At 41.0% G+C, this 14,649-nt stretch overlaps 1 protein-coding gene across 2 annotated transcripts in view; it reads right to left on the minus strand.

Moving 5' to 3' along the window:
• Nucleotides 1–14,649, minus strand: part of RASEF (RAS and EF-hand domain containing) — a 71,901-nt gene that overhangs the window by 38,405 nt on the left and 18,847 nt on the right. For both annotated transcript variants that reach the window (XM_024753856.1, XM_024753857.1), the window contains exons 2-3: nt 3,815–3,961; nt 201–291 (exon numbers count right to left, since the gene is read on the minus strand). In XM_024753856.1, coding sequence (XP_024609624.1) covers nt 201–291; nt 3,815–3,961 — 238 coding nt within the window. The remainder of the gene's footprint in view (nt 1–200; nt 292–3,814; nt 3,962–14,649) is intronic.

A 14,649-nucleotide genomic window follows, 5' to 3' on the forward strand; every position in this document is an offset into this window, starting at 1 on the left:
CCTCCCTCTCCCACTCCCTCTCCCTCTCTCCTTACTCTCCTCCCCACCCCCGCCCTGATAAAACCACCAGCACTAACAATGCCCTTGTTGAGAGCACCTGTGGCAGTCTGGACTTGCTGCACCCAGAGGATGCCCGGTGCCCTGTCCATAAAAGGTGTTCTGAGGATTCGTCGCATGAAGGGGCCATCCCACAAACTCACGTCTTTCCGTGTCTTGTGTTCTGCAGCCTGAATCCTCTGATCCATTTCCTCTTCCAGTTCACTCAGCTGCATGGCTGCCTTGTCCTGGGCTCTGAAATTTAAGGGGATGCACACCTTTTCATTATACTCCTGGCCTTGTAACATGAAGAGAAAACTCTGACCTCATCTATTTCAAGCTCTCTATTTTACAGATGAGGAGAAACATACCATTTAAAATAATATTCCCTGTTCCTTCCACATAATAAAATGATGTTGGCAATTCGATCAGTTGGGTGTAAAGGGACATTGAAACTAGATATTAAATAAATGGAATAGATTAAATGGTATTAAACTAGATTGTAGCAAAGAACAGATAAAGATACCAAGAATTGCTGGGAGGCTCAATAAATTCTGAAAACCTTTTTTGCTGCGATGACTGAGCTACAATCCCAGACAAGAAAAGAACTCCAAGGCAAAGAGATGGTTAGATAAAATTTTGAAATTTTATCATATGAAAAACACAATGCTAAATGCTATAGTTAGAAGGGAAAAAAAGAAGAGATCTCAAAAATTATTTCTGATTGGTTCCCTAAAGTTCTAGAATGTAGATATAGTTGCCCTTTAGAAAATTCCTGTTTCTTGTATTAATACAATCAATAAATCATATTTCTCTGGAGGCAGAGAATACTGATCTGCCAAAAAGTTAGAAATGAGAAAATTTCGTTGAGAAGATACCCAGATAGTTTTATTTAGCAGTTGTCTAGTATGGAGACACCTGTCACTTTACAATGATTGAAGCTTCAGATTAAGCCCTAAAAAATTTATTTTTTGTTCTCTCTCAGCTCTGTGTCCAATTATCTAAATTTTCACATGTGTATGTCTTGCCTACTCAACTAGATTGGAAATGACCTGAAAGCAGCCACCATGAGATTTAGAGTCAATGTACTTGGCCCAATGACATGGTGTTAATAAAAGTAGAAACAGGACCTCAGTAGAAGGCCTCTCTGTCTTCCAGTCTGATAGCTTCTGCTATACCATCCTACCTGCTTTCAACTTATTTACTCCCTCCCAACACAATTTGTTCATGCATTAATTTAATTTCTACATGAGCTTCCAAACAAGCATTGATGGGTGGAGGGAAGACCCGGAAGTAAAATTCGGAGTGACTTATCACTATTTTCTGCTCCTGTTAACTTCCTCTTCACCTTACAGCCTGCCCGAGGTTATGTTAACCAAGTTTGGACAGTCAGCTAGTTCTGGTTTGTTTACAAACACTTGATGTTTGAAATCTAGGCATTATGTATCTCCACAGCAACTTTCAGGGTTTTTTGGTCAACTCTGGGACTGGGAATAGCTAAGCCACACATCCATTTCTCCCTTTGTTATGACTATTTTTTTCCAGCCATTCCCTCTAGACATCCAGTCCCAAACATCTGGGCATCTGGGACACCTCCCCAATGTGTTCCTTCTGCCTTTTTCACTTCTGAACAACTCTTTTTTCTTTCTTTCTTATTTTTTGGGGGAGGGGGAGTAAATCAGGGTAGTCTATAATGACACACTGTTTGCCCCAGCAATTCCCAATTCCCAGTAAAGCATCTACCATGTTGGGAATGTCCACTTTAACCTTAGTCCAGGGCTCCTACCAGGACACTGGGAACCCCTTCTTCAGGTGCAAGTGCTGAGCGAAAAGACTGAGGCCCTCCCCTAACCAAAAACAGAGGTGGGGACGCATGGTCTTTAGTTAAGGATGTAAGGGAATATTTACAGTAGTCAGTTAAACACCTTGGCAAGGTCTCTGCCAGCTCAGAGAGCGGCCTTTAGGAGGCCTTGGGCTTAGGACAGAGCCCGACTTCGGATCCCACCCACAGAGCACAGAAGCTGGGAGGAGAGAAGCACCATCAGCTCCACATCACGTGACGCACTCCGTGCACAGCAGAGAGCGGCCCGGCTGGGAATGAGAGCAGAGGGAAGAGAATGCCATTCTTCTTTCCCTTATGGGTTTACACAGGACTATACTTAGAGGTTATGTGTGAATGAATGTGTGTGTGTCCCATGTATCTTTGTGGGGGTCTGTGTATATCCATCTGTGTGTGTACAGGGGAGTTAGTGTGTTTTCACAGATATTCACTGGACTCTTTAAAAACTCAGTATGTGTGTCTGCTAGTCACCCCTCAAAGGAGGCCAAATCTGGGGCTCTGATCCACACCCCAGAATGCTCTACAGAAACTGATGATCTGAGGACCGCCCTATGATCTCACTGAAAGCCTCTAGCAGGCAAACTTGCGGGAAAAGATTGGAGTCAGGAACTGAAAATGTTCACTTAAAAACCCCCTGTGTGGACTTCCCTGGTGGCGCAGTGGTTGAGAGTCCACCTGCCTATGCAGGGGACACGGGTTCATGCCCTGGTCCGGGAAGATCTCACATGCCGCGGAGTGGCTGGGCCCGTGAGCCATGGCTGCTGAGCCTGCGCGTACGGAGCCTGTGCTCCACAACGGGAGAGGCCACAACAGTGAGAGGACCGCGTACCGCAAAAAAAAATCCCTGTGGATAGTTCAACTCTTGTATGATTCTAGGACTATAAAAACAGTCCTATTTAGCATCAGTGTTTTAAAACATTTTCTCTTCTATATTTCAGTTACTTCACAGGGTCAGCTGGATAGTTTTATCATCAGGTGGAGGGAAAGAATAAAGAGAGAGGAACAGCCTTCACCTGCCCCCATGCAAATGGGGGGCATCCTATGAAAGGGGCCGTTTACAAGTTCTGGGCAGAGACCAGTGCGGTGTGCAGCACACTGGGAGCTGCTGGCGGCAGAGCACATGGAGGTGAGAAGCATCTGTGGGGCAGAACACCCGGGAATTGTGACAAACAACATGCCCTCTCTCCCAATATATGCCAAAGGAGTGTGGTCTTCCAGGGAACAAAGAGGCTGATGTTTGGATTGCAACACATATAAATTCTTTTTTGGCACTGGGTTGCTGTTAAAACCAGTAAGATATCCTATGTAAGCCAGCTGTGGCTTATATAAACTGTATGAGAATAAGGGTTCAACAGTTTTTAGGCTTTCAGGTCAAGCTGGTGAAGAGGGTTAGAGACAAGGAAAGAAACACTGCTGAGTACCCACCATGTGGTAGGCCCAGTGCCAAGTGCTTCACCCAAGCCTCACTATGAGGTCTCCACACCCCGAGGATGTGAATATTTACAGCCTGGTTTTGCAGATGCAGAAGCTGAGACTCAGGAAGATTAAGTAACCCGCCCAAAGTCACTCTTCTGTCAGTGACAAGGCCAGGCTTCAAATGGAGTCTGCCTGCCCCTCTGGATGAAAAGTACCCTGTATGTTTCAAGTGGCTGGATATAAGATAACGAATCTCTTTGAACTGTTCTATATGGCATCACAGGCCTTGAAGGGTTTATATGATAGGATCATGGGGACCTGCTGATGGATTGCTGGCTGACCCTACAAAGTACTGTCTGACTCAGCTTCCCTCATGCTGGCTTAGTTTAGAAAGCTCCAGATTCCTCAGGTTCGGGTCGTCCCCCCATACCATATGATAATGCAGTTCCGTCTTTGTGCCACTTGGTCAGAAAGCCAGTTAAAGGACCCCTTCTGCCACGTAGACAGGAAAGACTACAATACCTCTTCACTGCAACGGCCAGGTTTTCCATTTCTGTGCTTTGAAGTTTGATCTCACGGATGAAGTTCTTTATAACATGTTCATATGGCTGAATCAGTCTTGGCTCCACGAGGTTGATGTTTTGATACAAGGTACTAACTTGCTCTTTTCTGCCAAAAGAATTAGATTAAAAATTAAATAAAACCGAGTAAAAAAAGTCAAAATTTCAGAATATTTTTTAGGAAAGAGACACATAAGAACCAAGGAAGAAAAATGTAACAACAGAATGACCAGAACGGAGGGAAGACAGCAGTCAGAGATGCTACTGCACTATTCTTCATATTATTATTATATTTTTAACAGTGGAAAAGCAAATTCACTTTTTTCCCCAGCTTTATTGAGATATGACTGACAAATAAAAATTGTACATATTTAGGTTGTACAGCGTGATTTTTTAAGGTGTACAGTGTGATGATTTAATATTAGAAGATGGAGGCCAGTGAGGGCAGTGGACATGCACAGGGAAGGATTGATAGGGAAGGATTTTTCTGTCACTGCTGGTTATTTTTTCTTTCATAGAAAGTTAAATAGATTTACAGAAAAAAAGTTAGGTAGCAAACTAATTACTTAATAATACGTTCCACCAATCCCTATAAGACATACTTCAGACTTTATGATCATAAAAGTACATATACCTATTGTTTTATAGTCAGTTAAAAATTTCATATATATTATATTTATATGTGAGAATCCTCATACTTGTTATTATTAACATTTGTAAAAGACAAATATTTCAGAGTCATTTCAAAAGAAAACCTGGTAAGACTGGGCAGCTCTTCTGCTAGGGGATAAAGGAGTGAGTCAGTGAGGCTAGTGGTGTCCTTGACTCAAGTTTGGGAGCTGATGTTCTGAGTGATACAGAGATAAGGCCACGTGAAGACACAGTCAGACCGTCGTTGACAAGCCAGGAAGAGAGGCTCTCACCTCCAACCCTGCCAATACCTTGATCTCAAACTTCCAGTCTCCAGAATTGTGAGAAAATAAATCTCTGTTGTTTAAGCCACCCAGTCTGATATTTGTTATCAGAAATACCTAGGCAACCATAGCAAACAGTGAAAATTTCCAAGGTCACATAGTGACTGAGTGGCAGAATTGGGATTCAAACTCAGTCTGATACTGCAGACCACACGGTCAACCATTACATTATATTGCTTCCCAGTGGTGGTAAACATCTGAACCTTGGCAGAAGAAATGGGATTCAAAATCATTACACAGAACTAGGAAACACTTCAAAATGTAAGGTATATATTAACCCAAAGCTTATTTAGGCATGGCCCTGAGGTGTGTCCACGTGGCTATAAACTCTCCCAGCTTTTCTCTTAGAAATGAACTGCTCGGGGCTTCCCTGGTGGCGCAGTGGTTGAGAGTCCGCCTGCCGATGCAGGGGACACGGGTTCGTGCCCCGGTCCGGGAAGATCCCACATGCCGCAGAGTGGCTGGGCCCGTGAGCCATGGCCGCTGAGCCTGCGCGTCTGGAGCCTGTGCTCCGCAACGGGAGAGGCCACAACGGTGAGAGGCCCGTGTACCGCAAAAGAATAAATAAATAAAAATAAAAAATAAACTGCTTGATGTGTGCAGAGGCCAATTATGATTGAAAAGAACTGCTCAACTGAAATATTATTAATAAACCTGCAGGAATAAGTCACTTTATTTGGTGATATAAGACACAGAAAGTTGCCATCATCCTTCCTGTCAGAGCTGAGTACAAATATTGGCTACAGTAGTGAGCCATATTTATTAAGGAGCAGCAAAAAAAAAAAAATCTCTACTCTTACATTGTCCCATGTAATTTCAATGTACAACAGGATCATTAACTTCCTTGCCTTTTGTCTTTTACTGACCATCAGCGGTTTACAAAGCATAAAAATTTTCTCGTTAATAGGGACCTGCCTGTCAAGGATTGCCATTAAGATACTGTCACCAAGAGTCCTTGTTTCTTGGCTAACTGCACAGCAATAAAATGTTCAGAAGTAGATGTCTCCGAAAATTCCCTGAATTTCTGAAAATTTCTAAAATAAGAACATAATGATTGTAAATTCTCTTGAGTCCTTTGCTGGTCCCGGTATTACACAGAATTTCAGGAATAGTTTACAGTGAAGTGTACAAACAGATTAATTATAGAAAATGTCTGCCACTAGCAGGAAATAAATTACATGGTTAACTGCTGTGTCAGAGACTAGCTGGATACTCATCTATGCTGCTTCTTTTTATAGGGCACACAGGGGAGAACTGACTCCTCAGAACCCTGGGCAGGCAGGTTGGAGCCATGTGACTAGTTGTGGCCAATGGAATGGGAGCAGAAATGATGTGTTTGCCACTTCCATGTTTGGCCCCTAAAATCCTTTGTAAGATCCTCAGCTCTTATGCATTCTCATTATCCCTCTCTCATATCTATTTCTCTCTCTCTCTGTTTCTCCCCTCTCCCCCCTGCCCTCTCCTTCTCTGCCTCCCTCCTCATTTCCTCATCCTCATGGCCAAAGTGAAAAACTCCAATATGGTGAAACCATGTGATGAAATATGTTTGGATCACCACACGAAGGGAAACTGCTTGGGAAGGATGCCTGACCACATCAATCTTCCCGATATGAGAGAAAGAAATGTTTGTATTTTGTAGAGCCTAAGGCTTGGAAGTTCTTTGTAAAACTCAACTTGCACTTAAAAAGTTGGCGTCATACTTTCCTAACTCGTTTTTTTAATCATCACCTTCCAGATTAAATTACTTTCTTAACTCCTTCCTTGATAGATTCATATTAAATAAATAATAAAACTTCTATGACCAGGGTGAGTCTTTACTGCCACCATCCATTCTCTTTCAAGGGAATAAAAGCCTATTCTGAAGCATTCATATAGTGAAGCAGACATTTATTAAGCACCTTACATAGGCAGTCCCAGCAGTGATCTCAGCTTTTAAATGTACTATTCACTTAATCCTGACAACAGCCTTATGAAGAAGTTATCACTAGTATCCTATTTACCACAGAGGAAACTGAGGTCAAGAGAGGTAAGTATCATTCTGGTACCAGAGCTAGGATTCCAATTCAGCCCATCTGGCTCCAGAGGAACTAGCTCTTCATACCAAAAGTAAGTGCTAATCTGCTTTTCAGGGGTCCCAAGGGCATGTCTCCATTTCAAAAACATTGATGTACCAAGATTTTTTGAAAATTATTTTAGAGGATAGGTATTATTGCTACAAGCACCATCTACATTACAAAGGGACTCCTTTAACGAATGAAGGCACAACTAAGATTAAGATGAGATAATCTGATCAATTCTTATTTACCTAAAGCTATTTGGGGAAAGCACTACTGTACACAGTGAGGCACACTCCCTTCTCCCCCTCCTTTTGTCTGCTTGGTTCATTCGGTCCTTATCTGTGAAACCAGAGAAGCATCTGGATTATGCCTAGAGACTGCAATGCAGTGCACATGGCGATTTTCACACCTGATGCAAAAAACAAAACAAAAACAAAAAATACTTTACCTTAACAAGATAATACGTGGTCCCTCTATGTAAGATTTAAATGCTGTGCCCTGTACAGGCAGCTAAACACCTATGGATTCTTCAGCTCAACAGACTGGGTGCCATTACTTGGTACCAAGACAGTCTTTTTGTTCTGCTCCCGAGATTACAGGAGTCACCAGTCTCTCCCAGTGTCCTTGCTCCTGACGTCAAACGTTAAACAAGCAGACCACACAATGCTGCACACACAGCTCTGTTTACTCCTGACCCTCACCCAGGGTGGTGCCTCTGGGTGCGGAAAAGGGTGCCCAGTAGTGACAAGACTTAAGTCCAGGGCCTCATATAAGACAACTATGCTTGGATTCACAAATACCATGCAAACCTGTTTACAGGTGTACCAGACAAATACTGGGTAAAGATTAAGGGTCAGGTCATGCACGTTAGTCAGCCAAGATGAAAAACAGTCTCTGCTTCTGTTCGGAGAGAGCCACTCACACTAAAAATAATCTAATTTATATCTTAAGGAAAGAGATCAAATGAAATGAGAAAGACACACCCTGGATTACCAACTGGTTTTAGATCTGAGCCTTTTCATCATTTTGTTCAATAAATTACAAGACGATTTGTTTGAAAGACAGTGATAATGGCAAACTGCTGATGAAAGATTCACAACTTAAAAATTTTAAACGATCCCTGGGAAATTAGCATTGTAAATTGCAAATATTCCCACTGAAGCTGAGAGATAAATTACCTGAATTTAGGAGGAAAAAAATAGGTATAATTAAGATTGGTAAAAAATTTAAATGTCACACACTTCCACAGGATTTACATTTTACTTAGAGGAGCACATATTTATCTATGGTTATGTATTTGTAATGTAGTAAGGCCAGTATTTAGAATGCCTGAACACCTCTGGTCTCAGGACAGCTCTGGGAAATAGTCAAGTGCAGACAACATCATTCCAGGCTAAAGAACACGGTGACCCAGTAAGGTTGGTAGGAAAATTGGACCTTAGATTCAAAGTCTTGCTGCTTTAAGCACTGAAATAGAGAGCTAACCAATTTTTTCAAACTGTAAGTTACATAGATCTAAAACCCTAAATGGTTCTCTGTGGACAAAAGCAAATAGTATTCAATGTCTACATCATCCTGCACTAGGGATGGCTGGAAGAAAACTGACACTATGACCCTAACATCTGAGCATGGGAAATTAAATATCCAGGCAATCCAAAGGGCACTATGTTAGATCCTGGAAATAAAATGCTAAGAAACATACCGAGTACCTTCCCTCATTGGGCTCACCATGAAGATTAAGTACAAGATGCTCTGACAGCATAGAGCAGGTGAACATGACCAAGCCTTGCAGTATGATGACCTGAAAGATGAGTAGATGCCAACTAGGCAGAAGTGGGGTGGGGGTGGCCTGTTCCAGGAACCAATAACCAATCATAGGTTGAGGGGTTTGAGGGCAGGGGAGGGGCCAGCAGCAGTTCCTGTAAATGGAAGAAGCTGGTGAGGCTGAGGAGCTTAGAGTGGGGGAGGGACCAGCAGCATCAGATTGGGGGAGAAGTTAGCAAGAGCCAGATGACTGCACAGAGCCTGAAAGCACGGTAAAGACATGGGAGAGGGGCAATTATTCTGAGAGGGTGGTAAGGTGCTGGAAGGTTTGAAGGAAGAGACCACATGATCAAGTGTACATCTTAACCATTCTCAACTTCTCAAAGTTTTGGCTGCAGCAGAGAATTAAGCGAAGGATTTTGAAACAGGTTTGCAGATAGGAAGGTAAATCTAAATCTACTGTAATTTAATCCAGAAATGTGGGACTTCAGGAGTTTTCACTAGCTTCTACTTTCCTTTATTATAGAATGTGTAAAATTATAAAATCTTATCATATAGACAGATCAATGAAACAGAGAGCCCAGAAATAGACCTACATAAATATAGTCATTGACAAAGGACCAAGCACAACACAATGAAGCAAAGACAGTCTTTCAACAAGTGGTGCTGGTACAACTGGACATCCACATGGCAAAATAATGAACCTAGACACAGATCTTACACCCTTCATAAAAACTAACTCAAAGTGGATCACAGATATGGATGTAAAATGCAAAGTTATTATACTCCTAGAAGATAAGCCTAGGAGAAAACCTAGATGGCCTCAGATAGGGCGATGCCATATTAGATACAACACCAAAGGCATGATCCATGAAAGACATAATTGATAACCTAGTCTTCATTAAAATTAAAAACTGCTCTGCAAAAGACAATGTCAAGAGAATGAGAGGAGAAGCCATAGGCTGGGAGAAAATATTTGCAAAAGACACATCTGATAAAGGACTGTTATCCAAAATATAAAAAGAACTCTTAAAACTTAACAGTAAGAAAAACAACCTGATTACAAAATTGGTCAAAGACCTTAACTGACACCTCACCAAAGAAGATATACAGATGGCAAGTAAGCATAAAAAGGATACTCTATAAAAGTTAATAAAAAAGCAACTATACTCCAATAAAAATTAATGAAAAAATATAGTCTACATCATATGTCATCAGGGAAATACAAATTAAAACAGCAACAAACTATCACTACACGCCTATTACAATGGCAAAAATCCAGATCATTGACAACACTAAATGCTATTGAGGATGTGGAGCAACAGGAACTCTCATTCATTGCTACTGGGCATGCAAAATAGTACAGCCACTTTGAAGACAGTTTGGCAAATTTTAATAAAACTAAGCATTCTTTTACCATATGATCCAGAAATTGTGTTCCTTGGTATTTGCCCAAGGGAGATGAAAACTTATGTCCACACAGATGTTTATAGCAGATTTATTCATAATTGCCAAAACTTGGAAGTGACCAAGATGTCCCTTAGTAGGTGAATGGATTTTAATAAACTGTGGTACATCCAGACAATGGAATACTATTCAGCATCTAGACAATGGAGTATTTTTCAGCACTAGAAAGAAATACGCTATCAAGCCATGAAAAGGCATGGAGGAACTTTAAATGCATATTACTAAGAAAAAGAAGCCAATCTGAAAAGAGTACATACTTTATGATTCCAACTACATGACATTCTGGAAAAGGAAACACTTGGAGATAGTAAAAATATCATTGGTTGCCGGTGGTTGGAGGGGAGGGATGAATAGGCGGAGCACAGAGGATTTTTAAGGCAGTGAAATACTTCGCATGATACTATAATGATGGCTACATATCAGTGTACGTTTGTCCAAATCCACAGAATATACAACAGCAAGAGTGAACCCTAACGTAAAGTAAGGAATTGGGGTGATAATGATGTGAAAATGTAGGTTCATCAATTTGAACAAATGTACCACTCTGGTGGGAGTTGTTGATAGTGGGGAGGCCGTGCATGTGTGGGAGCAGGGGGTGTATAGGAAATCTGTGTACCTTCTTCTTAATTTTGCTGTGAACTTAAAACTGCTCTAAAAAAATAAAGTCTTTTTAAAATCTGATAGTTTATTTCTCTTTGGGAATAAGGATAATGAGTATATTCCTATTCAGGTGACACCAACTGATCTTTTTAGCTGCCCTGAACAAACCATACTGTCATTTAGTCAGTTGAGGGGGAAAGGCTTAGCCTCTTTCCCCCTTACAAGTTAAGTGAAAATGAATGATTTCAAAATGTACTCTCATTACATAGTACACATACTTTCAGAATAAACCTCAACTGACTGGAAAATAAATTCCAACAGCCAAAATCCAGCTGTGCTGCTAGAACAGGGCAGCATCAGTTCTCTTTTGGAGGTTCAAGTCTTGCTTTCCAGACAGGATGTACCTCTGCTCACTAACAGCCTCACGCTGGCCGCCTGTTTCTCACAACAGGTTTTGCTCTTCATTAACTCAGTTACAGAATGGTGATCTGGCTCTCCCTTCTAGAAAAAACAAACAATGGTTTATTCAACCTGGTCCCACTACCCCACAGACTGGAAACACAGCCAATCCAGTGGCCTGGGCTTTTCTCAGCTGTTTTGCTGCTGCGGAGTCAGAGGATGATCTAGTTCAGGTAACCAACCACTGCTGCCTACTCCAGGACCCCCAGCCCGAATACATCTCCCGCGGGTAAAATTCCTCCTGGATTCACGTCACCCTGAGAAAATATTTTACTTGCCTAAGTACTTATTTGGGAAACATTTCCCAAAAGGTTTTAAAATGGAAACTTCCTGGAAGGTGAGCATGTTAACTAGATGTATGCAAAGTCTAGAAACATTTCAAATTGCAAATTGCTTCCTATTTAAAATCACTGAAATTTAGTTACTGGGAGTTTGCCAATGGAGGGAGGAAGGCAGAGCCAGCAAGAGGTACTGTGCTGAAGGTTTAAGGACGGCACACTCGAAACAGCTGAGGGCTCCTGAAGCCAGGAAGGAGGAGTGCACGGGGTAAGTGTAATGGCCTGGCTAAATTCATATGCTTCCTCAGCACATCCTGGGCCTTGTGAGAAACACTTAACCTCTTGAGCTCCAGTTTCCTCAGTTATAAAGTGGGTATAGTACTTGAACCTACCATGAAATGTGAGGATTAACCCAACTGGAGCACAGACAATAGTGCAAGGAATGCTGTAGGTAATTGATAAACATTAGCCATTGTCACGCTCCCTCTCGACTCCTCTACCCCAACGAGTTAGAGAGAAGTAGGTGGTTATCTCCTGTCTGCTTCTATGTTGTGTATTGGAAAAGGGCTGAAAGGAAGAAAGCCATGTGGCGTGGAAGCCCCTTGGACTGAAATGTTGTCTTATGGGGCCAGGGCAGGGGAAACTGAAAAGTGTGAGTTGGGTCACGCTCGAGGTCAGTCTGCAAAGCTTATATAGTCCAGGGGTCAGTAAACCTTTTCTTTAAAGCACCAGATATAAAATACCATCTCTGTTGCAACTACTTAACTCTGCCATGGTAGCATGAAAGCAGCCATAGACAACAATCAACAAATGAGCTTGGTTGTGCTCCACTAAAACTATTTACACAAACAGGCAGAGGGCCAAATGGTCCTGACTTTGATCCCTGTTATACAGTCTATTAGCATAAGGCCCTGAGCACAGGAATGGGGCTGGGGCAATGCAGACCTAACCCTTCTGCACCCAGGAACACAGGCCTTTACTCTCACCCTGTCCCTAGGTCCATATCAAATTTTTTCATTTATGGGCATCACATTATCAATGTGCTTATATTGTAGACAGTGGGCAGGTATATGTGGGAATATGTGTCTTTCTTACCTTATAATGCACATTCACTCTCCCAATATTTCTATCCATTTACCTTGAGTCAAGTTAAATGTAGGCATTTAATCTAGTAATGTTAGTGCAACTATGTGTATTATAGTTATTTTTCACTGAAAAGTTTTATTTGGGCAGGAAAGATAGGGGTTGGGGAGAAAATAAAGAGTGCCATATCAGTTTCTATGCTAAATTTTCCCTTTAGACGACATCTGTCACCTTCCCAGGTTTGCCAGGAACAATTCCAATTTAAGCCTGCTGTCCTTTAGCATTTATCCAGAATTTCCCCTTTTCTGTAATCAAAAAGTTGCATTAACAGGTAGTAACTGTTATTAAACTGTGTACTAACTATACATTAAAGGTTTTCTTAAGCATTAAAGTTATTAACAGCTGCATTAAAATAAGCCAGGGTGAGTTAGTGGATGTGCGCTTTTTACCTTCAGCGTTCACCTGGTAGCGTGATACATTTGTGCAGTGAAAAGACTTCTCACTAATGTGCTGCTAAATCAGAAGACAAGCAGTGATAAACCCATCTCTCCTTTCCTGACTCTCTCTAGACACAATGTAACTAAGACTTTCTTTTCAGGAGCAGGAAACAGGAATACTCACTGATAAAGCAAATTAAGCTTGGACAAGAGAAGCTGGAGACAGATAACTCCTACGGGTCTCGATGGTGATGGAGAAAGATGGAGGGTCTGACCTGCGGGCCACCTGGAAAACCAGCCAGTTGTGCCACTACCTGCAGATAGATGCACAGTGCTGCCGGGCAGCCATTTGGCCACATCAATGGGAAATTAGGAAATTACAGGCACAGTGTACAGGAAATAGGTACCAAAAACACAAGTTGGAGAGTCCTGCCACAGAGCAACAGAAAGTAACTAGAATGTTTTCGCTACTGTGATTTAACCATTTTTAGTGTGGTTTAAATGTATAACCAGTTATTTTACTGGATGGTAATGCTTTTACATTTTGCAGTAAATCCTTTTAGCAGCAATGACCCCACAAGACAAACCAAGATGCATGCTTAATAAAAAGTTCAGTACCAAATTTCCTTTCCTCAAGAATGATGGTGATAACCGTGTAACTTGCTTGAAATATTTAACTGTCACAGCCAAGAGGAGCCTCAGGAGGCATGACAACTAAGTATAATGTGGTGTCCTGGTGGAATGATGGAACCAAAAAAAGGGTATTAGGGAAAAACTGAGGAAATCTGAATAAAGTATAGAATTTAATTACTAATAATGTATCAATATCATTTCATTAATTTTAACAAATTACTACACCAATGCAAAATGTCATAAATGAGGGAAAGTGGGTGCAGGTTATACAGGAACTCTCTGTACCATCTTCACAATTTTTCTGTAAACCTGACAACATTCTTTAAAAATAGGCTTATTAAGAAAAAGTTTGTCAGCATTTATCCTCCACTAGAGTGAATCAGAGTGATATCATTAACCACATGAACCAGAAGACACAAATCTCCTGAAGACGCATCAGCATCTACATCTTTTAAATTTATATTCTGTACCAAAATAAAACGAAGTTGAAAAGGCCTACAATTTTGAAGCATCTAAGTATGGGAAAACATTCAAAAGAGTCATAAATGGAGACAATTTATTTGACAAGTCTTGTCTTATAAAAGCTAAGAAACTTGTCAAAGTATTTGTCAAAGAAAGTACTTTGAAGGGAGGCAAAAACAGAACTTGTGACAATCAAGGGCTGAACTATTTACAAAAGTCGATATTCATACATGTCCGTACCAAAAAAAAAATTGAGAATATCCTGTTTAGTAGAGTCTGCTCTAAGCTTATCACAGAATTTGCTCTTGAAGTGCTCTTCAGCCCTTGTACACAGAATAATTTTCTTAATTAAAAACATGACCCACAGAGAAAAGTCAATTGCTGATGTCAACAATTTCAAATTTAATAATCGTAAAATGTAACTCCAAAGAAGATTACAAGCAATTGTATGGAGGAAAAAAGCATAATAAGACCACATTGGAAAAAATATATATTCTTCAAAAAAGTATCAGAGATAGATGAATAAGCAACAGATTAAAATACTTAAATATTTTCCAAAACTACTCTGCTTTGCAATTTTTAA

The sequence above is a fragment of the Neophocaena asiaeorientalis genome, unplaced genomic scaffold (genome assembly GCF_003031525.2).
Source record: "Neophocaena asiaeorientalis asiaeorientalis breed wild unplaced genomic scaffold, Neophocaena_asiaeorientalis_V1.1 scaffold220, whole genome shotgun sequence".
NCBI classification, from domain to species: domain Eukaryota; kingdom Metazoa; phylum Chordata; class Mammalia; order Artiodactyla; family Phocoenidae; genus Neophocaena; species Neophocaena asiaeorientalis.